General features: G+C 38.6%; 1 protein-coding gene across 1 annotated transcript in view; it reads right to left on the reverse strand.

Annotated features, from left to right (window-relative positions):
• The window catches only part of Rad9b (RAD9 checkpoint clamp component B), a 31,931-nt gene extending 6,858 nt beyond the window's left edge, over window positions 1-25,073 (reverse strand). The window contains exons 1-9 of the mRNA XM_076855587.2: window positions 25,037-25,073; window positions 22,181-22,251; window positions 20,208-20,357; window positions 19,882-19,996; window positions 12,625-12,724; window positions 9,117-9,223; window positions 1,983-2,089; window positions 1,828-1,892; window positions 616-738 (exon numbers count right to left, since the gene is read on the reverse strand). Coding sequence (XP_076711702.2) covers window positions 616-738; window positions 1,828-1,892; window positions 1,983-2,089; window positions 9,117-9,223; window positions 12,625-12,724; window positions 19,882-19,996; window positions 20,208-20,357; window positions 22,181-22,251; window positions 25,037-25,073 — 875 coding nt within the window. The remainder of the gene's footprint in view (window positions 1-615; window positions 739-1,827; window positions 1,893-1,982; window positions 2,090-9,116; window positions 9,224-12,624; window positions 12,725-19,881; window positions 19,997-20,207; window positions 20,358-22,180; window positions 22,252-25,036) is intronic.
• Between the last annotated feature and the right edge of the window lie 111 nt (window positions 25,074-25,184).

A 25,184-nucleotide genomic window follows, 5' to 3' on the forward strand; every position in this document is an offset into this window, starting at 1 on the left:
TTTTTTAATATTTATTTTTCAGTTGTAGTTGGACACAATACCTTTATTTTTTTTATTTATTTATTTTTATGTGGTGCTGAGGTTCAAACCCTGGGCCTCGCACATCCCAGGTGAGCGCTCCACCGCTGAGCCACAACCCCAGCCCCTATTTTCTTGTTTGTACTTTTATGTATTTTCCAAAATTTCTACTATAACTTTGTGTGACTTTACAACAAATTATGCCTCCCACCAAAATGTTATTAAGGAAAAGAAAAATAGAAAAAAGATAAATGGTTATCCCTGTATCTGAGAAAGAAGAGTTTTATGTAATGAATAACATACTTTCCTGCAAAACTTGACACTGAAAATTGAAAATGAGTTTTGAATGATAACAAAGATAAATCAGATAGCCCTGTTAAGTTCTGATCAGAAGAGAAAAAAACAAATATCTGATACAACATTGGTGAAGTTTCAACATTAGGATTTGGTGTTACTCTAGCTCTTCTAGATTGGGACAAAATTTCTGACCTAATGTTTTACTCCCCACTTGTTTCCTAAGTGAATGCCACTGAATTATTTCAGAATAAGATGGCATGGCTTTCCCCAACCAATAACAAATTTAAAACATAGATTTACCTTTTTCGTGTCTGCGACAGACACAGTGATTGTGGCGAAGATGCCTGACTTGGGTCATCAGCCAAGGTAGCCAAAATAAAGTTAGCTTCCAGTAGCATGTCATCAATACTCAAAGCCATTGGTCTAAAAGGGCAGAGTCAGAGCAAAAATAACATTTATTTTCTGGTGGTCATTAAGAATGCATTAAAGACTTGGAGCCTCAGGTTTAAACATGGTCATGTTTCTCCAGTATTATCTCAATGAGCAAGGAGATCAAGTCTACACACTGAAGAAATTTGACCCTATGGGACAACAGACCTACTCAGCCCATCCTGCTCGGTTCTCCCCAGACGACAAATATTCGCGACACCGAATCACCATCAAGAAACGGTTCAAGGTGCTCATGACTCAGCAAGGTGCTCATGACTCAGCAACCGCGCCCTGTTCTCTGAGGGTCCCTTAAATTTCATGTTTCGTCTGTCACCTGCTCTGTTTCGAAGAATCCGTAACCCAACCACCCATGCCCTTTGGAATCCAGTCTCCTCCGATTGCCTTTGATCATGCTTGTATGAGGCCATCATGGTGGCATCCTCTTTAAAGGGAACACGTTTTTCATATTTTGAATTATTGCCAGGTTATTAAAGATAAAATGATTTGGAAAAAAAGAATGCATTAAAGATGATAATTATGGAATAAAAAGAAATAGTAGCTATCCTTTCATGTGGGAATCTTTAATAATCTCAAATAACCACAGTCCTAAGAGCTGAAAGATCCCTTAGAAATCATTAAATTCAATTTCATAAATACATCTCAACCCAATCCCATTTAAAATTTTAGTTTGGAGCGGTTGAGGATGTAGCTCAGTGGTCCAGCACTGGCCTCATGTGTGAGACCTTGGGTTCCAGCCCCAGCCCCACAAATTTTTGCTCTGAAATATATAAAGTCTCATAGTTTCATAGGGATTTTAACTTGCTTAAGCCATATATGGTTTTCTAATTAGGCAATTTATTCAGCAGCATATCAAATTTATAAATGTTTCACTCTGCAAAAACAAGTATCTTTCTCAATCAAGTTTCAATTTAAAAATGCCATTTGGCATCTTTCAAAACTTTACTTCGATACATGAAGCTAGTAAAGTTAAGGAAATCCTGGGGTGTGAATTAATTTCACCATGATTCAAAGGGTTTTATTATCACAAAAGAGTGAAACTCAGAAAAGTTCCCAAGGACCTACTTTCCAGGAAAATCAAAATGAATGGATATAGGAACATGGATAGCTTCTGAAAACATCAGCATTCCCTGAGGAAGAAAATAAAAAAAAAACTTTAAATCTTTATGAAAAATACCAGTAAAAACCTGAATTTGAATTTGACACAAATATTTGTTTACCTTCAATTCTTTGAAGCAAAATGTTATTTCTGTATCCAACCCAATCTGAAAGAAGTCAAACTCATCTGGGCCAAAAGACATCTCACTGTACACAGAATTTGTCAAATCTGTTTAATGTCACAGAAAAAAATAAAGAATAAAATGAGTCCCAGAGGCATTTATTAAATTTTAATGTGAAAATATAAAGGATAGGTAAAAAAAAAAAAAAGTCACAAATTCTTTGACATTCCTTGAGAAGTGGGTTCTATGTCTACATCCCTTCCCCTTGAATCAGGGTAGGATCCAGAGTGCTTTGACCAAAAGGATATGGCAAAGAGACCTGCACTGGATTCTGTGTCCAGACCTTAAGAGACTGGCAGTCTCTTCTTCCTGTCTGTGCAATACTGACTCTTGTAACTCAGCTACCAGGCCATATGAAATCCAGGGTGCATGGTCACGGGCCCTGCTGAGCTCCCAGCATCCACCAGAAGCCACGTGAGTGCACCTTCTTCACATCTTCAGATGATTCCAGCCCCATCCACCATCTGATAGCCCTCGTTCCCCATTCTCCTCCCAACCACTGGCAACCATTAATCTATTTTCTGTTCTCTGGATTTAGCTATTCTGGATATTTCCTATATGTGGACTCATTTAATATGTGGCCTTTGGTGTCTGGTTTCTTTCACTCAGCACAATGTTTCTCAAGATTCATCCACACGGTAGCCTCCACCCAGACTTCATTCCTTTTTATGGATAAATGATGTTCAGTTGTATGGAGAGATCACAGTTTCTTTATTCATTCATGAGTTGAAAACATTTGGCTTCCATTCTGTGGCTATTATGAGTAATGCTCCTATGAATATTCATGTGGACCATGAGGCAGAGCTCATAGTCCTAAAGATGGCAAAGGAACAATACAAAAAAAGCCTGGTGCTTTGATGAACATGGAATAATCATTATCAACCACTATTATTTTATTTTCTGCCACTCATATTTAAAGATAATTCTAAATAACATACCCTACAATTTTTAAATTTTATGTTCCTTTAAACAGAAACAAACTTCACATCTTACTTTTTTTTTTTATACTGAGAACTGAAACCAAGGAGGGCTTTACCATTGAGCTAAGTCCACAGCCCTTTTCTGAATTGCTTAGGGCCTTGTTAAGCTGCTGAGGCTGGCCTCAAACTTGTGATCCTCTTGCCTCAACTTCCCAAGTTTCTGGGATTACAGGCATGTGCCATGGTGTCTGGTCATATCTTCTTCTTCTTCTTCTTCTTCTTCTTCTTCTTCTTTTTTTTTTTTTTTTTTGGTACAGGGGATTGAACCCAGAGGCGCTTAACCACTGAGCCACATCCTCAGTCCTTTCTGTATTTAGAGACAGGGTCTTGCCGAATTGCCTAGGGCCTTACTGAGTTGCTCAAGCTGGCTTTGAAATCTCAATCCTCCTGCCTCAGCCTCCAATTCCATCAAGAAAGTAAAAAACAGGTTTACAGCGTGCACCACCGAGCCCAGCTTCCAGACATATCTTATGTCATCTATTCAAAAAAAGATGATTTGACTTAGTTCAACAATGTATTATAGCACACCCTGATGTTTGGAATTTTACATGTACATTTCAAGATAATCAAGGATTTATGTATTATTCCCTCTATTATATATTCTTGTATGATTTAAAAATTGAATGATGGCTGAGCATGGTGGTACATGTCTGTAATCCCAGCAGCTCAGGAGGCTGAGGCAGGAGGATCACAAGTTCAAAGCTAGCCTCAACAACCACGAGGCACTAAGCAATTCAGTGAGACCCTGTCTCTAAATAAAATACAAAATAGGGCTGGGGATGTGGCTTAGTGGTTGAGTGCCCCTGGGTTCAATCGCTGGTAACCCACCCCAAAAATTGAATGATGTACCAAAAATCATGCAATGAAAGAAAATAGATGAGTTGGCTCCATCAAAATTTAAGACTTTTGTGGGGCTGAATTTATGGCTCAGAGGGAGAGTGCTCACCTCGCATGCATGAGGCACTGGATTAGATCCTCAATACCACATAAAGATAAAATAAAGATATTGTGTCCACCTATAACTAAAAAAATTTTTAAAAAATTAGGACTTTTGGGCTGGGGTCGTGACTCAGTGGTAAAGCACTTGCCTCACCTGTGAGAGGCACTGGGTTCAATTCTTAGCACTGCATATAAATAAATGAGTAAATGAAGGTCCATCAACTACTAAAAAAAAATTTTTTTTAAGTGATAGAGGGGGGCTGCGGTTGTGGCTCAGTGATAGAGCGCTTGCCTAGCATGCATGAGGCACTAGATTCGATTCTCAGCATCACATACAAATAAATAAAAGTCCATCAACAACTTTAAAAAAAAAAGTGATAGAGGGCTGGGCTGTGGCTCAGCAGTAGCACTCTTGTCTGACATGTGTGAGGCACTGGGTTCGATCTTCAGCACCACATATAAACAAATTAATAAAATAAAGATCTATCAACAATTTAAAAAAGTGATAGATAAAGTTTAAAAAAATTTTAAGACTTTTGGGCTGGGGATATAGGTCAGTTGGTAGAGTGTTTGCCTTGCATGTACAAGGCCCTGGGTTCAATCCCCAGAACCACAAAAAAAAAAAAAAAAAAAAAAATTAAGACTTTTGTGCTTCAAAATATTCCATCAAGAAAGTAAAAAACAGCCAGGAACAGTGGTGCACACCTGTAATCCCAGCAACTTGGGAGGCTAAGACAGGAGGACTGCGAATTCAAAGCCAGCCTCAGCAATGGTGAGGCGCCAAGCAATTCAGTGATACCCTATCTCTAAATAAAATACAAAACACGGCTGGGGATGTGGCTCAGTGGCCAAGTGCCCCAAGTTCAATCCTTGGTACAAAAAAACCAAAAAGAAAGAAGAAAAGTAAAAAAACCCCCACAAAATTGGAGGAACTATTTGCAAATCTATATATAATGAGCTAGCATACAGAATAATCAAAAGACAATCCAAATTAAAAAAAAAAAAATGAACAAGGGATTTGAACAGACTTTTTTTCCAAAGAAGAAATGACCAATAAATACATGAAAAGATACTCAACATCATTAGTAATTAGAGAAATGCAAATAAAACCCAGAATGAGGCACTACCTCCCACCCACTAGGCTGGCTGTAATCCAAAAGACAGACAATAACAAGTATTGTCAAGGATATGAGAAATCAGACCCCACATGTGGCTGGTGGGATGTACAATAGAGCACTCATTATTGAAAAACAATATGGCAGGTTTTCAAAATATTAAATATGACATTACTATAAGACTCAGCAATTTCACTCCTAACTATATACCCAGATAAATAAAAACACATAATCACAAAAAATCTTGTAGATGAATGTTCATGTTAGCTCTATTCCTAAGAGCCTTATTCATATGAAACAATAAAAATGTCTTTCATGGTTTAGCAATGAGGCTTCTCCCAAAAGCTCATGTGTGAGTTAATACAAGAAAGGTCATAGGTGAGATGATTAAGTTATGAGAGTCTTGACCTAATCAGGGCATCGTCCACTGATATGGATTAACTGGGTGGTAACCATAGGCAGGTAGGGTGTGGCTGAAATAAGCAGATCACTGGGGGTGCATCTTTGGGGTTTTTATTTTCCCTTAGTGAGTGGAGCTCTCCCTCTGCTTTTTTGTGGCAGAGGTGTTTTCCTTCTCTGTGCCATGATGTTTTGCCTCATCTTGGGCCCAGAGCTCTGGGATAGGTGATCTATGGACTGAAACCTCTGAAATCATGTGCCAAATAAACATTTCCTCCTCTACATTGTTCTTGTCAGGTCTTTTCTTGTCAGCAAAGAATAAACTGACTAAAACAATGCCCATCAGGGGCTGGGATTATGGCTCAGCGGTAGAGTGCTCGACTAGCACGGGTGGGACCCAGGTTCCATCCTCAGCACCACATAAAAATAAAGGCATTGTGTTGTGTCCATCTACATGTAAAAAAGAAATATTAAAAAAACACATGTTTTCACAGAAATGTATAATTTGTTAAAAAAAAAAAAACAATGCCCACCAAATGGTGAATGAATAAATCAAATGTGGCATAACCATAGAAAAGAATATTATTCAGCAATTAAAAACGAAGTACTGATAAACACTATAACATGGAACATCCTTAAAAACATTGTGCTAAATAAAAGAAGGCAGACTCAAAAGGCCACATGTTGTTTGATTCCATATTTCATACAAAATGTCCCAGGATAGGCAATCCATAGATACAAAAAGTAGATTAGTTGTCACTTAGGGCTGGGGCTGGGAGGAAATGAGAACAAATCCATATAGAATAAAAAATGAATGTATTCTTTAAATGAATCACTCATATAGTATATAAGTTATAACTCAATAACTCTTTTTAAAAATTATTCATGATGAATTTGGAGGAACTACCTGTAATCTTAGCAACTTGACAGTCTGAGGCAGGAGGATCAAGGATCAGAAGTTCAAGGAAAGCCTAACAACTTAGCAGGACCCCATCTCAAAATAAAATAAAAAGGGCTGAGCCAGGTGTGTTGGCACATGCCTGTAATCTCAGCGGCTTGGGAGCAGCAGAAGGATGCATTCAAAGTCAGCCTCAGCAAGCCAGCAAGGCCATAAGCAACTTAATGAGAACTGTTTCTAAATTAAAAAAATAAAATAAAAGGGCTGGATGTGATTAAACGCCCCTGGGTTAAATCCCCAGTACCAAAAATTAAAAGTAAAAAAGGGCTGAGAATGTAGGTCAGTGGTAGAGCACATCTGGGTTCAATCCCCAGTACTGAAGGAAAAAAAGGAGGAGGAGAAAAAAGGAGGAGGAGGAGAAAAAAGGAGGAGGAGGAGAAAAAAGGAGGAGGAGAAGGGGAAGAAGGAGAAGGAAGAGGAAGAAGAATGAATTTGGAGGGAAAAGGCACTTGTTTGTTTGTTTCTCAAATCCCATCCCATTTCCTCCTCCTCCCCCTCCCCTCCTGACAATATCTGTGTACTCTTTGTAAGTACCTTTGTTCAAAAGAGAAATTCAGTATATTTTATATTCCTCTTGCATTCCTGATTTCCACAATTTAGAGACTACTACAAGAACATTTCACATAAACTGCTTATGTAAAAATACCAGAGTTCTAACATAAAGTGATGTGAGATGAATAAAATTCACACACACATAACATGACTTTAATAGTTTCTTAGTATATCAGTACCTTCATTCAATCTTCTGCTGTTCTAACTGAAGTATAAAAGATACACCAAACTATCTCTGGATAGCAGGACTTCAGGTGACTTGTTTTATTTGTGCTTTTTTTTTTCTTCAATGAACATGAATTATATACATAGTAAGAACAAAGGTTAAATCATATGTATTTTTAAAAGGGTCCCACGAATACCTTAAATATGCATTCATCTCAATCAGGAAGGCTCCCACACACCCAGTGTTTCAAAATAGAGGAGGTTCCATAAGATTACACAATGAGATGTACCATAACTACTCATTAGAAAGCTGCTTATGAGGGACAGTGCTCACTGGTTACTAAATAGCCATCTATTCAGAGATGGCACTAGCCCAGCACGGGTTTTCCACATCATGTACTCCCAACTGCTAAAATCAGAATCTGGGGGACCTGAGGGAGGCATTTGAGACAGTGGGGGAGAGCCTGCTCTCTGAAGCCTGTATGATTGTGGACCACAGGCCACTACCACCGCATGCAGCACCAGGCCCGTCCCACAGTTCCTCTGGGCTTCAACTTCAATAAGAGTACTGAGATAGAACAAGAAAGGCCTGAGTTGCCGGTCATGTTTTTCACCTTTAACAATAAGCTGGTTTGCCCCAGTTATGCCACCTGCTTTCTTTAAAGCTTCCAGGGGCCCCTCCCTGACTTCCACCTGCGCAGAATGCCCGGCTCTGACAGTTTTGGCCTTCCTGGGGTGGCAGTCTTGAGCCCTTCACCGTCTCTGCAAACAGTCCCGGCACACGTGAGCAAGTAGCCAGGTCGAGCCGCAGACCCGGCGCCGAGGGCAAAGCCCAGAGAAGTGGGCACAAACCCTGAACCCTGGAAATCGTCGCCGATGTCTCCCCCAAACGGCGCCCCGCGCCGGACTAGCGCACGTCTCCCTGGCGCTGGGGCTCCAAAGCCTCGCCTACCTGGTGCCGGCTGCCTCTTGGTGATTTCCATTTCCAGGTGGGCTGATCGGCCACGGCGCCACATCAAAGTTGTTGGGAAGATCAATGAATTCGCAGCGGCAGCTCTAGGACCCACCCTGGCACACACCGACCCCATGGAAGCCTGGTTCTGCTGGCTTTTCCCCTTAAAATGATACGGTTCCTCCCTTAACATCACCGAAAACAAAAGATCTAGGGTCAAGACCCCGCGGGTTTTCACTCACGGTCAAAACCCCACCGCAGGCGGGCGCCCCATTGTTGAAGACCCGAGGCCGAGGCGCGGCCGCATCTCCAGGTAAGGAGGCCCACGCCGCCAGGAAACGCTAGGAACAGCTGACTTGAGGAGTGGTCACACATTTTTGCCCCGTGTATGTGCTAAATGGAGTAATTAACATTTCTAATTAAAAGTTACTGTCTCTTCTTGCTTAGTCAGGATCATCTCCACGAGCCTGGGCGCGGTGGCACATGCCTGTAATCCCTGCGGCTGGGAGGCTGAGGCAGGAGGATCGCGAGTTCAAAGCCAGACCCATCAAAAGCGAGGCACTAAGCAACTCAGTGAGACCCTGTCTCTAAATTTAAAAAATACAAAATAGGTTTAGGAATATAGCTTAGTGGTTGAGTGCCCCCGAATTCAATCCCCAGTAACAACAACAACAACAACAACAAATCATCTCTATGGATTGCTGACCTCTTTGCTTTTCTTTTTAAACACACAGGGTGATAGAAGATAAGAAATAGACCTTAAAATCTTAACTGAAAATATATTTCCCTCAGTAACCATTCTCTTCATTTTAAAATAACCTGAATTTCAAAACCAAATATTTTAATCAGTATTGTGTTAAATGTCCTGGATCTCTTAAAAAAAATTATGATCTTTCTATATCTTACTGCTTTTTAGACACATATATTATGCTATTAATATGCCCTGCAAGGCTAGCAATGAAGATAGCCAGGAAGGAGAATCCATCAAAGCAAGGCAACAGATATTATCCTTACCCATGGAATCCTCACTAGAACTCTTGAGGCAAAAATTCAGTGGAGTAACAGCAAGGGTGACCTCCTCTTGACTTGATGTAAAAAGAACAATCGCCTCAGCAAGTAGTCTATAAAATGTAATGAAATGTCTTAACATCACTTGGAAAACAAACAAAAAGACAACCTTGTTAATTGGGACTTGAATCTTTAATCTGGAAATTAATAATTAGCCTGCGCTTAAGAAGATGTACCCAAAAGGCCTGTTTTCTTTCTTATATGTCAACTGTCCTATGTCTAGTATATTTTTAAATTATAATTTCATTTGAAGTCCAAGAGAATAGCAAAATACATCTGACAGCTGCAGCATGAACAAAAACACCACATCACATATATTATGTGTGTGTTTATAGACATATAGAAGTACATTCCTTTAGTTGATCTGAGATCAGACTGAAAAGGGAGACAGTCATAAATGAAGCTGTTTAAATACAGCTGGGGTGAACTATGCTGGAGGCCCAGTTAAGGGGGTGGAGTTTGATAAGCAGCCTGCTGCCTGTATTTTCTTTTGTTTTGTTACTTTCCTGGACAACCAATTGTCTGTTGCTTTCAAGGCTCTCTGGATATCCCAAGTGCTCAATACAGCTTTCCTGAGCTATAACTCACAGGTAACACAATACACAGATTTAAAGTCTAATTTGCATTTTCCTAATGACTTTTTATCTGTTTTACCTATGTATTGGCCATTTGAATGTCCTCTTTGGGGAAATGTCTATTAAAATCCTTTGCCCATTTTTTAGTTGGGTTGTTTTTCCAAAGATTTCATTACAAGTTCTTCTCTCCTTTTGAAATTGAAGTGTTGTTAAATAAAAGTGAAATTCTTAGAATTTATGCAATCTTGGTGTCAACCTGATGTTAGACATTAGCTTAGCAGTGTTTACTGATGTCTAAATGTCAGGAACACCAACCAAGTTCATTTGAGAACTTTTTCATTGTTGAGGGAGAGGTGGTGAGGGGTGTTATACAACTCCTTCTCTTCCTCCTCTCCTTCCCCCCACCAGTTCTGGGAATGAACCAAGGGCCTTGTGCAAGTGCTAGGCAAAATGCTGTACTACTGAGTTACACCCCTAGCCGCTAAGAAGCCAACTATCTTCATACAAGAACCAAATGCTAATAAATATATTTTTTAAATGCCCAAGCTCACTACTAATAAGGAATACACAACAATAAAGAATATCCAATAATACCATTTTTTTTACCTATTAGATTTGCAGACATTTTAAAGATTTATTACATCCTCTACTTAGAAGAATTCTCCTATATTTTGGTAGGAATGAAGACTGACCCAAACTTCACATGGCAATTTAATAGTATCTATGCAAATTTAAAATTTGTATAAGCCTTTGACCCAGTAATTCCATTTCTAGGACTCTGGGTTAGGCAGCCTATAACATGGCCCCAGTGATCACCAGCTCCTGATATTCACGCCCTTAACCTCTTTCCCTTAAATAACATGGGGTAGATTTCTTTTCTTTCTTTCTTTTTTTTTTTTTTTTAATATTTTTTAGTTGTAGTTGGACACATAACTTTATTTTATTTATTTTTATGTGGTGCTTAGGATCAAACCCAGAGCCTCACATGTGCTAGATGAGCGCTCTACCGCTGAGTCACAACTCCAGCACCTACATTCATTTCTAACACAGAGAAAATGGAAGAAGTGATGAGATGGCAATTCTGAAATTACAGGATCAAAAGACCTTGGCCTCTGTCTTGCCAGTACTGTCTGTGTTCTCACTCATGTTCTTTATCTTGCTCAGAGCAGTTATCATTTGTGAAGACACTCACGCAGCTATAGACAGGCACATATGGCAAGGATCCCAGGCCTACCAACAACCACATGTTTTCCCAACAGCCCTGGCAATGAGCTTGGAAGTGAATTCCCCAAACTGAGCCTTTAGATGAGACTGTAGCCCCTTGCAATGTCTTGACTTCAGCCTCATGAGAGACCTTGAGCCGTAACACCCTGCTAAGCCACACTTGTTACTAGAGAATAAAAAATGTTTGACTTTGAAGGCACTAAGTTTTGGGGAAATGATGAATACACTATCTTGTGTCCTGACAGCAGAATTATTTATGACAGCAGAAAGTTGGAACAACCTAAATTTTCACCAAGAGGTTAGAGTAAGCAAATCATGGCTCAGATATATAATGAAAAATTATTATGTAATCATTCAAAAGAATAAGATTGATTTAAGTGAACTGATATAGAAATATGCTCACAATTATATACTAAGATTTAAAAAGTAAGTTGTAGAAGAAAAAGAAAAAAAAGCAAGTCATGGGCGGGGGATGTGGCTGAATAGTGGAATGCTTGCCTAGCATGCACAAGGCCACAGGTTCCATCTCTACCACTGTGGGCAGGGGAGCAAGTGGCCAAACAATACGGAGAGTAGAACATTTTCTTAAAACAAACAAACAAACAAACAAAAACTATATATGTGTAGTAGGTGATATTAAGGAAATAGATATTTATAATAATAGGGAGAAATACCAAATTGTTAATAAAGGGGACCTGACTGCCAAGTGGGACAGGAGGTGGCAGAGAATACTTACATTATTTACCTTTGCACACTTCTATATATTTGGATGTATTAAAAGGAATAGGTGTAACTTTTGTAATTAAAAAAATAACCTGTGTAACTCTACATCATGTACAATCAGACAAATGAGAAGTTACACTCATTTATTTATGATGTGTCAAAATGCATTCTACTGTCATGTATAACTAATCAGAACAAATTTTTTTAAAAACCCAAAACAATAAGAAGTCAGGCTTAGTAGTGGATGCCTGCAATCCCAGCAATTTGGGAGGCTAAGGCAGGAGGATCACAGGTTTGAGGCCAGATTCAGCAACTTAATGAGACCTTGTCTTAAAAAAAAAAAATAAAGGATAAAAGGGATAGGGACATAACTCAGTTGTAGAGCACCCCTGAATTTAATCCTTAGTAACACATACACACGTGAGTGCATGCGCAAACACACACACACACACACACACACACACACACACAAATAAGGATAAAATAAACTTTGGCTCACAGCAAAAACTGGGTATAGTTTCACTGACAAAAAATACTTCACTCATTATCTAGAGAAAAAAAGCACTTAGGGATAAAATCAGTCTGCATTTAAAATGTTTAAAAAGTTTCCTACTGCTGTATGTTCTAAGATTTAGATAGGTACCATATAAATGTAAGTATTATGAGATAATATATTCTTCTTCTTTGATAGAACTTGATGTAAAAAATCATGATAGGATATTTTTAGAACATTCTTGGCCACTAAATTATTGCTGCTACCATTAGGCAGTTTTCATCTACTATATCAAATTTCCTTTTGACCCTGTAAAGTGATTTTTCTAAGTCAAGTTTTAGCTTTAGAAATAAAAACCTGTAAGTAGGGCATTATTTTTTTCATCCTGTGGCCATACGATATTCAGAAAAAGAAAAATAAACAACATAAAACTCATTACCTTGGCTGAATCATCAGTGTATTAGTACACATATTCTTCTCAAAAATAACTTGCAAAGGCTGGCTTTCTTGAAAACACACATTATGAGTTCTTTTAATACCTTAAAAAGAACAAAGTGAACTCTTAATCATTTTAAGCACAAGAAAAACAGATTTTTTTGAATCTTTAATTTTGACAGCGCAAATAAAATAAAGTAACATTTGCTATATGGCAGGTGCTCAAAGTTCAGAGCAGCACTGTTCCTCAATGAAATCTGTTACCGCTCCCTAGTGGACACCAGGCAACATGACACCGAGGACCAGGGAGGCAGTGGAGAACCCCAAATCCTCTGAAAGACAGTTCCTTAATTTGTAAAACAGTCACCTCCCACTATAGATCATATCTCTTTCAGCTTCTCTTATCCAGATTGATTTTTCAGACAGGACTTTTGGCAGTTAGACCTCCACATCTGGTCTGTGAATTATTTTCCCTTTTGAGAAAAAAGAGAGGTAGCAACATAAGTTGAGTATCCCTTATTCCAAATGCTGAGACCAAAAGTGTTTCAGATTTGGGAGTTTTGGGGATTTTGAAATATTTGCATAGACTTTACAGGTTGAACAACCTTAATCTTAAAACTGGATTTCAGACCTCAACACCCTTCAGATTTCAGATTTTTTGGGTTAGGGATGCTCCTCCAGAATGAGTCTGACCCTCAAATGAATATGCTAGGAAGCACACATTTCACATACATCCTCTGTGATCCTCGCAATATCCCTATAGTGTAGAGGCTTAATCTCAGAAGAGGAAACTGCATCTCAGTGAGGTTACGTGACTTTTCAAGGTGATACAATTTTAACAATTACAATTAAAACTATGAATCTATTTGCATACAGAACCCATGCAATAAAATCCAGGGGGGCTATAATTTTATAGCATAATAATGTTATACTGAAGCTGGGTATAGTGGCACATGCCTGTAATACTAGTGACTTAGTAAGCTGAGGCAGAAGGATCTCAAGTTTGAGGCCAGCCTCAGCAACTTAGGAAGACCCTGTCTCATAATAAAAAATAAAAAGGACAAGTATGTAGCTCAGTGGTGGAGCGCCTCAGTACCAAATAATAATAATAAAATAATGTTGCAGTGAGAATCAAAGGGCTCACCAGAAACATTTCTCAACTTATATGTTTGGTGTTTTATTGTTCTTTGTTTTATTTTGCTGAATTAATAACAAAACAATGTTTATTAACTTAATATTACTGAGTGTGTATCTAGCTGTATTAACCAGCTTGGACTGAATGAGAAAAAATCACTCCAAAATTTAGTAGCTTAAAATAACCAGCACTTGTTACTTCCCACAATTTAGCTGAGGGCTTTTCTGGCCTAGGCTGGGCTTAGCTGTGGTCAGATCACGTAGGATGGCCTTGTTCCCTATTTGGGCCTCAGCAGGAACAAGTGGGAGAGTTGGGACAGGTGAGGCCTCTCCTCACCTAGCCAGGATTGCTCCCGGAGGCCACACCACACTTGTTCTCATGCTGATGGAAAGGTTCTCAAGTGGTGAAAGCTGACAGGCCTCTTGAAGTCCCGGCTTGGAACTCACACAAAATCACTTCTAGTGAGTTCTTCTGGTATCAAAGCAAGTTTCCAGTCAGCCAAGATTCAAAGTGGGGAAACATGCCCCAGCTTGTGAAGAAGAGTCTACAAATAATTTGGGAATTTTTTTTTTTGTAATATACCACATAGGGATGATTTTTAGAAGCTGGAAATATCAGAGAACAAATCAGACAAAAGTCTTTGTCCTCACAGTTTACATTCTAGTAAGGGAGACTGACAATAAGAACATAAATGTGTAAAATAATAGGCTGTGGAGGGGGAGATGCACCCCCAGAAAGAAGTACACCACGGCTTTTGAATCCTGGACAAACTTACCAGTCAATTCTAAGATCTTTGCTTTTGCCCTGAGCAAAATCGGGAGCTATTTGAGAATTTTGAGTTTGAATGATATAATCTGACCTATATTAAATGGTGGCTTTTTTAGGAAGGCACAAAGCTCAAAAACTAACATCTCTTACTTGTTTTTTAAAATATTTTCTTGTCACTTATGGCGAGATGATAATAGGTATATGTAGAATCAAAGATAACAAAGAACAGCCAGTGAAAAGGAAGTTGCCCTCCCCTGGTTCCTGCCTTGGCCCCCACAGAAGCCACTACCATCACCGTGTCTTAGGTAGTCTTGAGAAATAGCCCATGCGAATCAAAGCACCGTCTTACCCACAGAGCATTTGGATCAAGTGAACACTGGTGTTGCAGAGGGCTCAGGCTGAGGAGTGTCTTTTTCGCTATCCCTGAGGCTACCTTTTCCTCTACTTCCTTCCTTTCCCTTTTCCTTATGAAAGGCCCTGAATGTTCTCAACCTACCCCTTGGCTCATACTGCTTCCTCCTTCCACTGCCACCTGCTGGAAACTTGCCAAATGAGACATCACTAGCCAGAAAATCTTTCCACCTTGCCTCTCACCCAAAGAATATTCCACTACATCCTTTTAGAAACAATTTGGCTTCACTGCACTAGTTCTTTTAGTCTAATACTAATTCTCCTTCATAGAATGCAAATGAGATAAAAATTTTAAAATTTGTTTCCTCTCTGGGTCACTTATTAACTTTAGTGTACCACAAAGTACTGTACTATAATAAGGTGTGGAGTTTTCACCAGAATTTACTTCCGTCATCAAGAAAGTCTTACTATTAGGGGCTGAGGTTGTGGCTTAGTGATGGAGCACTTGCCTGGCACATGTGAGACACTGGATTCAATCCTCAGCACCACATTAAAGAAAAAGGGCTGGAGATGGGGCTTAGTGGTTAAGTGCCCCTGAGTTCAGTCCAAAAAAAAAAAAAAAAAAAGAAGGTCTTAACTATTAAGCCAGGCAATGCCAGGTACTGGCAGGGGCTAGTGGAGGTTGTGGCAGGAGGATCTCAGTTCAAGGTCAGCCTGGGAATTTGGTGTGACCCTGTCTCAAAATAAAAAACAAAAGGGATGGGAACATAGCTTAATGGTAGAGTACTTACCTAGCACATGTGGTATTGATTCAATCCTCAATATGCCCCCATCACACACACACACACACACACACACACACACACACACACCATCTTACTATTAAAAAAAAGCCAGGCACTGTGGCATGCACCTGTCTCAGTCTACTTGGAAGACTAAGGCAGGAGTATTGCTTAAGAACAGGAGTTTGGGCAACATTGTAAGTTCCCATCTCTTTAAAAACAACAATCAAACAAACAACAGCTAAACTAAAGAGAAGATTTAGTAATGTATTTGTCTTAAATTCTGACATAAGCTCATTATTAGGCCATGAACTCAGACCAGTTACAGATAATTTGGACCACTCTAAAGACCAGTGCTCCTGTCCATGGGTACTTGATCCTATGCTGGAGTTCTTGCTACTTCATAAGCTCAACTTAGAACTTCTCTCAATGGATCCAGAGAACTCTCTGAACCTGAAGCAGTACAGCTAAGGACCAACCGTTATGATAGAGATGTTATATTTGTGGAGTTTGGAATTTCAGAGAGAGGACAATCTGGTACACCTTCGAGTCTAGTAAGTTATTCAAATTTTTTTTTCTTTAAAATCATTTTGAGTCATTAGTACACTTGGAGAGTACTCTTTGAGGAAAGCTTAAGACTTTGAGTCCAGCCCTTTGTACTTCACTTCAGTAAAATACATGCATGAATCAGATTTTATTTTCCCTCAACTAAAAAAAAAAAAAAAAAGTACACTCTCTTTTGGAAGCCCTTCTCTACTGGAGATCTAGCTCCTAGAGCCAGGACAGAATTACCAGCAGGGTGTTTTACATCATGTTCTTTAGGGACAACCTACTGACTTTTTCTTAGCAACTCTGGGGCCAGGGCAAAAGGAAATATGAAGGACTGGTGATAGAAGACATCCTTTGATTTATTAGCAGATGCTAAACAATGTAGAAAATCACTGTTCTGAATGTTATTTATGGTTAGATTCACCAGGTTATTGATGTAAAGCTGCAGGTTATTGATGTAAAGCTGCAAGCATAATTTGCTGAGCAATACAATTCTGGAGAGTACAACTACTTAACCCAGTTACTGTAGCAGCATCTATGCCCTGCCCCCTTCTCTCCTGCAGCATTCCCTTCCCTAGTTTGTAGCAGCCATGAGATTGGATAGGACTGACTCCTCTTTCAGCTCCAGGGGTGGACTCTCTCTAGCACAAACCAATCCATGTACTGTTAGCCTTGCAGTTGGATGTGGTCCAGATATTGTAGTAAGCCAGGACAGTTAGGGAACAGGACTCCCCTGGCTCCCAGGCTTAGTTTAGGTGGTTCAGTTAGAGAAAAGTCAAGCATTTATGTTCAATGGATGTGCAAGATAAGAATTTCACTCACTCCTAAAAGAGGATACATGTAGCTCTTACTGCTACTGGAATCACCTTATTTTGAGTTTATAAGTGAAGCTCACTTCAGGATAAAATCTGGAAAGGAAAGTTGAATTGAAAATTTTTTTTTCTAAAAAGTCAGAAGAAAATGCAGCTTGGATTGAACCTTGCCTGTGAACTATTTCAGACTCCATATGTACACAAGCCTAATATTCCTCTTTATTGTTTAAGCCAGTTTGAATTGGATTATCTGGGCCTTTTTCTTTTTTTCTGTTACTAAAATGTCCTAATTCATTCAACAATCCTTCAAAAAGCATTAAAAATTAACCAATCACAAATATTTATTTGAAATTAACCAAGCCACTTGGCTATTTAAAAATCTACTGGAGACAAGGAAGAGGATTGCTATAAAGACAGCAACAACTAGGGAGTACTCCCTCTGCACCAGGCACAGAGCTCTGTGCTTCACATATGCAAGTTCACCTCAGCCTCATTGCAACCTGTAATGTGAGGGTAGGCAAGATGATCGCCATTCTCCAGAGAAGAAAACAAAAGTTTGGAGAATTCATGTGCTGCAAGAAGCTAAGATAAAGTGGAATGAATTCATACCCACATCTTTGGGATGTTAAGACATGCTCTTTGCATGATTCTGCTATCAGATAAACTAAAGTTCAGAGAAGGGAAAATAATATCAAACCATTGGTATTTCTAAGGAAAAAATAAGGATTATAAATGTACAATGAAATTTAAATATATTTTGAAAAGCGTAAGATAAAGTTAAGAAAAATGTAACAGTAAAGAGGCTGGGGTTATGGCTCAGCAGTCACTTAGCACGTGCAAGGCCCTGGCATCCTCAGCATCACATAAAAATTAATAAATAAAATAAATATTGTGTCCAACTACAATTAAAAAATAAATGTTAAAAAAACAAAAATGTAATAGTAAGATATCTTCCTTAAGGTCATTCTATTACAAAAAAAGATTTGGACTAATATCACAAGTGGAGATGTGTGTGTGTGCACTACTAGGGATTGAACCTGTGTGTTTTGTCTCTGAGCTACATCTCCATCCCCTTTTTTAAAAAAAAAAATTCTTGTGGGGTGTTGGGGGCTGGGGTTGTAGCTCAGTGATGGAATGCTTGCCTCGAACCCATGAGGCACTGGGTTTGATTCTCAGCACCACATAAAAATAAATAAATAAAATAAAGTTATTGTGTCCATCTACAACTAAAAATATAAATATTTTAAAGTTTTTAAAATTTGAGGCAGGGTTTCATTAAATTACCCAGGTTGGCCTTGAACTTGTTAGCTTTCTGCCTTAACCAAGTACCTGGGATTACATGTGTGCACCATCACATTTGGCAAAAACATTTTTAAAACATAAAATTCTTCCTGTTAACTTAAAATAGCAGTGATCCTAATAAATATAACCAATGCTATCCCTTACAGAATATACAGGCTCTTTTCTAAATAAAAGAATGCTTTACTAAGCTTTGAATCCTTATAAAAATCATAGAAGGCTGAGACTAACATATATTATGGCCCCATTTTACATATTGAGAAAAAGTGGCACAAAATATAAAATAATTTGCTGTAGGTCTTACCACAGAGGGGACAGAACCAGATTTCACCCTAGTGTTCATGGCATTCAGAGTCCATATTCTGAATCAGTATGCCATACAGGTTAAGAATGCAAAAGTCCTTGGCTGGGGTTGGGTTCAGTGGTAGCACACTTGCCTGGCATGTGTGAGGCACTGGGTTCTATCCTCAGCACCACATATAAACAAATAAAATAAAGGTCTATCAACAACTAAAAATAAAAAATAAAAAAAGAATGCAAAAGTCCTGTCAGTACAACATTTTAATATCTTGCTTATAAGCCTGAGGTCAGGAAATGTGAAAGCTTGGTGTAACAGAGAGAATAAATGCGAGCTTTGGCTCCCAAAGTGGGCAGGATTCAAATCCAGGCTCTGTGACTTATTAGTTCTGTAACTTTGGGCCTCCTTCAGCCCCAGCTATGATAATATTCTACTCCTAGACACTTTCAATATCAGCAGGCATTATTTTTTTCTGTTCTTACCTAGGAGCATTTGTGACTAATACCATAGTATTAGTCACATAGCACATAGCATTTGTGACTAATACCATAGAGTAATCAGTCAATTTTAGAGTAACCAATTTAAATTCAAATAAGCACTTTATTTATTTATTTTTTTTAAAGAGAGAGAATTTTTTTTAATATTTATTCTTTAGTTTTTCAGTCGATACAACATCGTTATTTGTATGTGGTGCTGAGGATCGAACCCAGCGCTGCGCACATGCCAGGCGAGCACACTACCGCTTGAGCCACATTCCCAGTCCCAAGAGAGAGAATTTTAATATTTATTTTTTAGTTTTCGGCGGACACAACATCTTTGTTTGTATGTGGTGATGAGGATCAAACCCGAGCTGCATGCATGCCAGGCGAGTGCGCTACTGCTTGAGCCACATCCCCAGCTCTCAAATAAGCATTTTAAAATAGCAGTTTGTATGTAGGTATAGCTTGTGCCATTCACAAGTCATAAGAAGGAAATAATTAATACCAATCATCTTATAATACTCCTACAGAGACAGTTAAGATAATACAACTGCCCTACCACATAACTACACAAATCCTAAGCAACAATGTTTATGTGACATCTTGAGAGTCTGTAAACAAGAATCATATTAAGAAGCAAACATGGGCTGGGGATATAGCTCATTTGGTAGAGTGCTTGCCTCACATGCACAAAGCTGTGGATTTAATCCCCATCACCACACACACACACACACACACACACACACAAAGAAGAAAACACAAAAATTTAAACCACTTTGAACACCTACCATGCTTGCAGAAGAACTGAATAACTATTTTGCATTCATCAGAGCTGGTGAATATTTTGCACTTTTCTACATTTCTTTCGAGAGAAGTCAGACATCTAAAGATGGGTAGAATTGACTGTAACACAAACATAGTATACATATTAAGAACATACCTAATATGGTTGTTTTATCTGTTTCTTTAAAACTAACAAGGATGTACGTAATATTCATAAATACGCAGAATTGTCCTGCATGCCATCTGAATTACCAAGTATAGAATATATGTTATATCCTATATAATAAATATTTCTCCAATGCAAGAGAAACCCAGGACTACTTATATTTACCTTCATTCCCAGTTTGCAATTTAAATTCAATGCTCTGTCATTATCACTCATTTTCATTGAGGTTGACCATTGATAATGTTGAAAAAATACAGGAGAGAACAGGACACATCCATATGCTGATCGAGAAGAATTCATTGATCTTAGAGCAAGCTGGGAAAAATAAGAGAGCTAATTAGGAGAAAACCAACTTTCTTTAAGTGATAGTTGAATACTTAAATTCAATTATGTTTAATATCCTAGTTAAATAAGTTCAATTATAATGCCATGAAATGTTAACTATGGACTACACCATTCAGTGTATATTGAATTTGCATATGTACATACATATGTGTATGTATCTATATTAAATTGAAAATGAAAATGCCCACAGGGGCTTTAACTTTAATGGATGAAGTGGCAGAAGGTGATATAAAAAGGAGTTATAGTAAATTGGTGGTCTCATACCTCATCTAAGGGAGAAAAACCATTACTTGGTTCTGGTTAACTAATTCCTTTGTGACTGTAAGCCCCAAAATTATCAGGTCTTTTAATTTTATTTATCTGTTTGCATTACAATCCCAGTCCTGGGTCTTTTACATTTTTAAGAGAAGCAAGAAATTCAGATTTTTATGTGGACTCTCACAATTTTTAAATGTTAGAAATTATTTCAATTTTTGAGGGAGTATGCTGGAATTGAACCCAGTGCCTTGTGCATGAAAAACATACATTCTACCACTGAACTACATCTCCAGCCCCTCTATGAAAAAATAAACAAACAACAACAACAACAAAAATAATAGTGTAGGTCTCACAGAATATTTCTACAGGCCACATCTAGTCTCTTGATCACCAGTGTATGACTCCTGACTTGAATAAATTATGTTTTTCTGCATGATTTCAAGTTTCCTGTGCTCTAAGTATACTGAGATATATAAAATAAAGGTGAACAATGAAAGGGATAACTGTAATTTCTGAATTTCCTGGTTCCATTCAATCTGGACTAGGATCTTTAAACATTTCTGTCTTACTGCATGATCTATTACTTCACATTCTTATTTATTTTACCAGAGAAAAACCTAAATAAACCCTCCAGATCTCTTGCTCTTAGTTGACTTTTAAAAAAATCACTGATTGGGCTGGGGATGTGGCTCAAGCAGTAGCGAGCTCACCTGGCACGCGTGCGGCCCGGGTTCGATCCTCAGCACCACATACAAACAAAGATGTGTCTGCCGAAAACTAAAAAATAAATATTAAAAATTCTCTCTCTCTCTCTCTCTCTTAAAAAAAAATCACTGATTTTGGAGATCACAGAGATGGAAATAAATTATTAGCCTCCCCAAAGCTAATAAATAATTAGCCTTCATTAGCTTTGGGGTAGATATCATCTCTGACATGTGAGTTATGATGATAGGTTGTATAGGTTACTTTTTAGGGACTTGAAGGCCACTTTTGCTGAAAACATTGACTCTTCACTTAGGCATGCTTATGTCCAATGGGTGACTGGAATAGGATGAAAAGACTCTGGCCTCTCTGCCTCCAAATTGTGTATTTCTCCTTTGCTGCCTTAACCTTGGATCAGGTTTTCACTCAGCTCTGCATGTAGACATGTTGTTCACTTGAGAAATGTTTTACCCAAAACTATGACACAGTGTTAACTAGACTTGTTTAGCCCACTTCAAGGCTAAAGACACCATCACCAGAAACACCAGACATAACTGAAGTAAAAAAGAGGTGGCACCCCAAGTTCCTGGAAGATTTCTACCTGTTCCCAGAAAAGATATGAATTTTCTTCCTTTTATTAGCCTATCTCTCTCCCTCATTATTCCTGTCCTATATCCAAAACCTCTGAAGCCCCTGGAGTTGAGAAGTTGATGTGCCAACAGAGCGCCCTCTTGCCCCATTCTTGGACATTAAATAAAGCCTTTCTTTCTCCCCAACTCGTTTCTGGGACATTGGTTTGTCTGTGGGATGAGCTTTACTTTGGTAACACTTACACCTTTTTCAGATGGGTCTAGCCACAGCTCATCACTCACTCGGGATAAAGCCTGGATTGCTTTCCCAAACACTATGGAGAAAAAGAAAAAGCACTGTTTACATTCCTTCTCTCTAATAACAAAAACAAACCACAGGGCTACTTCATCAAGCAGAGGACTCAAGATAAATTCATAAAGATCAGTGGAATCTACTGAACAATTTGTTCCTGCAGCTCAAATTCTTTAACAGATTCTTCAATTGAACAATTCTTCCCTGCCCTGTGGGTATAATTCCTAGAGAGAGAAATGGAGGCTTTTGGTTTTGCAGATAATACGCATCAATCAACTATTGGTAAAATGGAAATAGTACCCACCCTTTGTTGCCTATTTTGCAACACATAGTTCAGCCTGGTTCTACCATTCATTCTAATTCATGGACTGTATAGGCAGTAATAACATTCAGCTTTTCCTTGGTTTCCAATAAACTCAAGTTAGCCATAATGATCTCAACTTCTGTTTCATGTCAAGTCCTATCAGAACATATGAAAACCAAAGTGCAAGATCTCAAAAGGGGTTTATTGCAATATGTTGGATTCATCTTTGGCTGAACTTTTGTGGTATGATTGACCTGGAAATAATGCTTTTGAATTCCTTCTCCTGCATATATTGGAACAATTTCCTTAATCAAAATAGGATGTTTTGACTTTTGGTTTTTGCATGTTTTATACAAATATCTAGGGACAAATTCTTTAATTAAATATATCTGATAGACAAATTGTTCAACGGATCCATATAGCATTTTCTAGACTAATGACACATTGCTTTAAGAAATACAGTATAATGCCTTTGGAAAAATGCCATCACATAGTAGGAGTCAATAAATTTGCAGAATGAGTGTATAAACTTCAATGACATTCTTTCTTCTATATGTCTGCAGTATTGTGTGGAGCTGTTGTGGCAAGGAAATTTCCATACTATTGCATTTTTTTCAATTTGGTTTAAATAAATCTATTTGCAAAAAATATATGGAAAAAGGGCATGGAGAGGATGATTTTAAATGTTTTAATAACTCCACAGCTGGTCATGTCAAAAAGCATCACGAGAGGGGCTGGGGCTGTGGTTCAGCAGTAGAGTGCTCACCTAGTATATTCGAGATACTGGGTTTGATACTCAGCACCGCATAAAAAATGAATAAATAAATAAAATAAAGATATTATGTCTAACTACAACTAAATTTTTTAAATGTATTACGAGAGAGAAATTAAGAGTATTCATCTCTGCTTGAGGTTAGCATGGGGAAATACCAGATTTTAGCATAGAAGATGTCAGACTTTCCCATCAAACACACTTGCATGTCCTGTTAGAAAGAGAGGCTAGGGCTGGATGAAATATTGATCTGGCTTGGGTTAATACCATTAATGTTCTTATGAATTATGAATAAGTAAAAAACATGCAAATATATAGAGGAAACTATGCTGTAATATAAATGGATGGACCTATCAATCTACTGAAGAACATAAAAAAGAAATAACAATCCCAGAATTCAGATTGCAATGCTAAAGAATCACAAGTGTGCAGACTACGAAAGATGGGATGACCTAAATAAATAAATAATTTTAAAAGAGGCATGTGTCTCTTCACATTTGCTTCCTGGATTGCCTGATGCAGACCTTTTATTCACCCAATGAATATGTATTGATCACCTACTAGACTCCAAATACAGCCCAATGCACTGGGGTACAGTAATGAACAAGACAAGATTAGTTCCTTCCCTCATCACATTTACAGTCTAGGAAGGAAAGCAAAATTAAATAATCACAGAAAATTGGCTATTGATGGGGCTGAGGTTGTGGCTCAGTGGTAGAGCACCTGTCTAGCATGTGTGAGGCACTGAGTTTGATTCTGAGCACCACATATAAATAAATAAAGATTCCTGACAACTAAAAAATATTTTTTTTTAAAATTCCCTATTAAAAAAGAAGGTGCACACTGCTAAAGACAATTTCCTAGTACTCTGGGAACAAGTAACAATGGGGGGACTTGTCCTTCCCTTTCCTGCTCATTATTATTTTCTTATATTTGTCTTCAACACAAATGAAGCCAGTCACAATACAAGATAGTTTTCAATGACCATTTTCAGGCTACAATTTATAGAAAGCCACCGCTTTTCTAAATGCTTTCTGTATTAACTTCCATTTTAAAAGGGCCATATACAATGAAGAGCAGTTCCACACATTCCCTTTTGTTTATATTAATTTCCATTTCATGCCTACAACAAACCCTACTAATGAAAGTGCTTTTCTAAAGTACTGCTAAGGTTCCCATTTTACAGATGAGGAAACTGAGACCCAAGGTGATTTAGTGGTTTTAAAATCGTACAATCTGCTGGGCGTGGTAATCCCAGCGATTTGGAAGGCTGAGGCAGGAGGATCACAAGTTCAAAGCCAGCCTCAGCAACATCGAGGTGTTAAGCAACTCAGTGAGACCCTGTCTCTAATAAAAAATAAAAGGGATGGGGATGTGGCTCCGTGGTCGAGTGCTGGGTTCAATCCCCAGTACCCAAAAAAGATTAAATCTGTGCAAAAAATCAGGCTTATTTTTTTTCTGGGCACTAAAATACTTTGTCCACACATTATTTTTGTCCCCACTCTTCCCCACACGCTGCGCAGTACTGAACACTACGCCTCAACGGAGAGGGGCCTTCATCCTGCCGTCAGAAGCCCCGAGGGCCCTTGTGGGGACAGGCAGTGGTCAGGACGCGACTTCAGCGCTGGCGCACAAAGGCAAAGGGGAAGAATGAGGCGACAGTTGAAGACACGTCGTTGGCTTTTTAGACTTTTCCTCTTCTACACAGGGAGGCAAAAAAGGCTGCCCCACCTTTCACCTGACTGCCATTCATCCCGCACTTCAGCATGGCAGCGGTTGCTGAAAGGCAAGGTTGGAAGGCGCAGGTTAGCTTGCTGGCCCCAAATGCCCGGATGTTGCCCGCGTTTTTCGAAGCTACGCAGCCTCAATTCCTCCCACT

Source organism: Callospermophilus lateralis, chromosome 1 (genome assembly GCF_048772815.1).
Source record: "Callospermophilus lateralis isolate mCalLat2 chromosome 1, mCalLat2.hap1, whole genome shotgun sequence".
NCBI lineage: Eukaryota > Metazoa > Chordata > Mammalia > Rodentia > Sciuridae > Callospermophilus > Callospermophilus lateralis.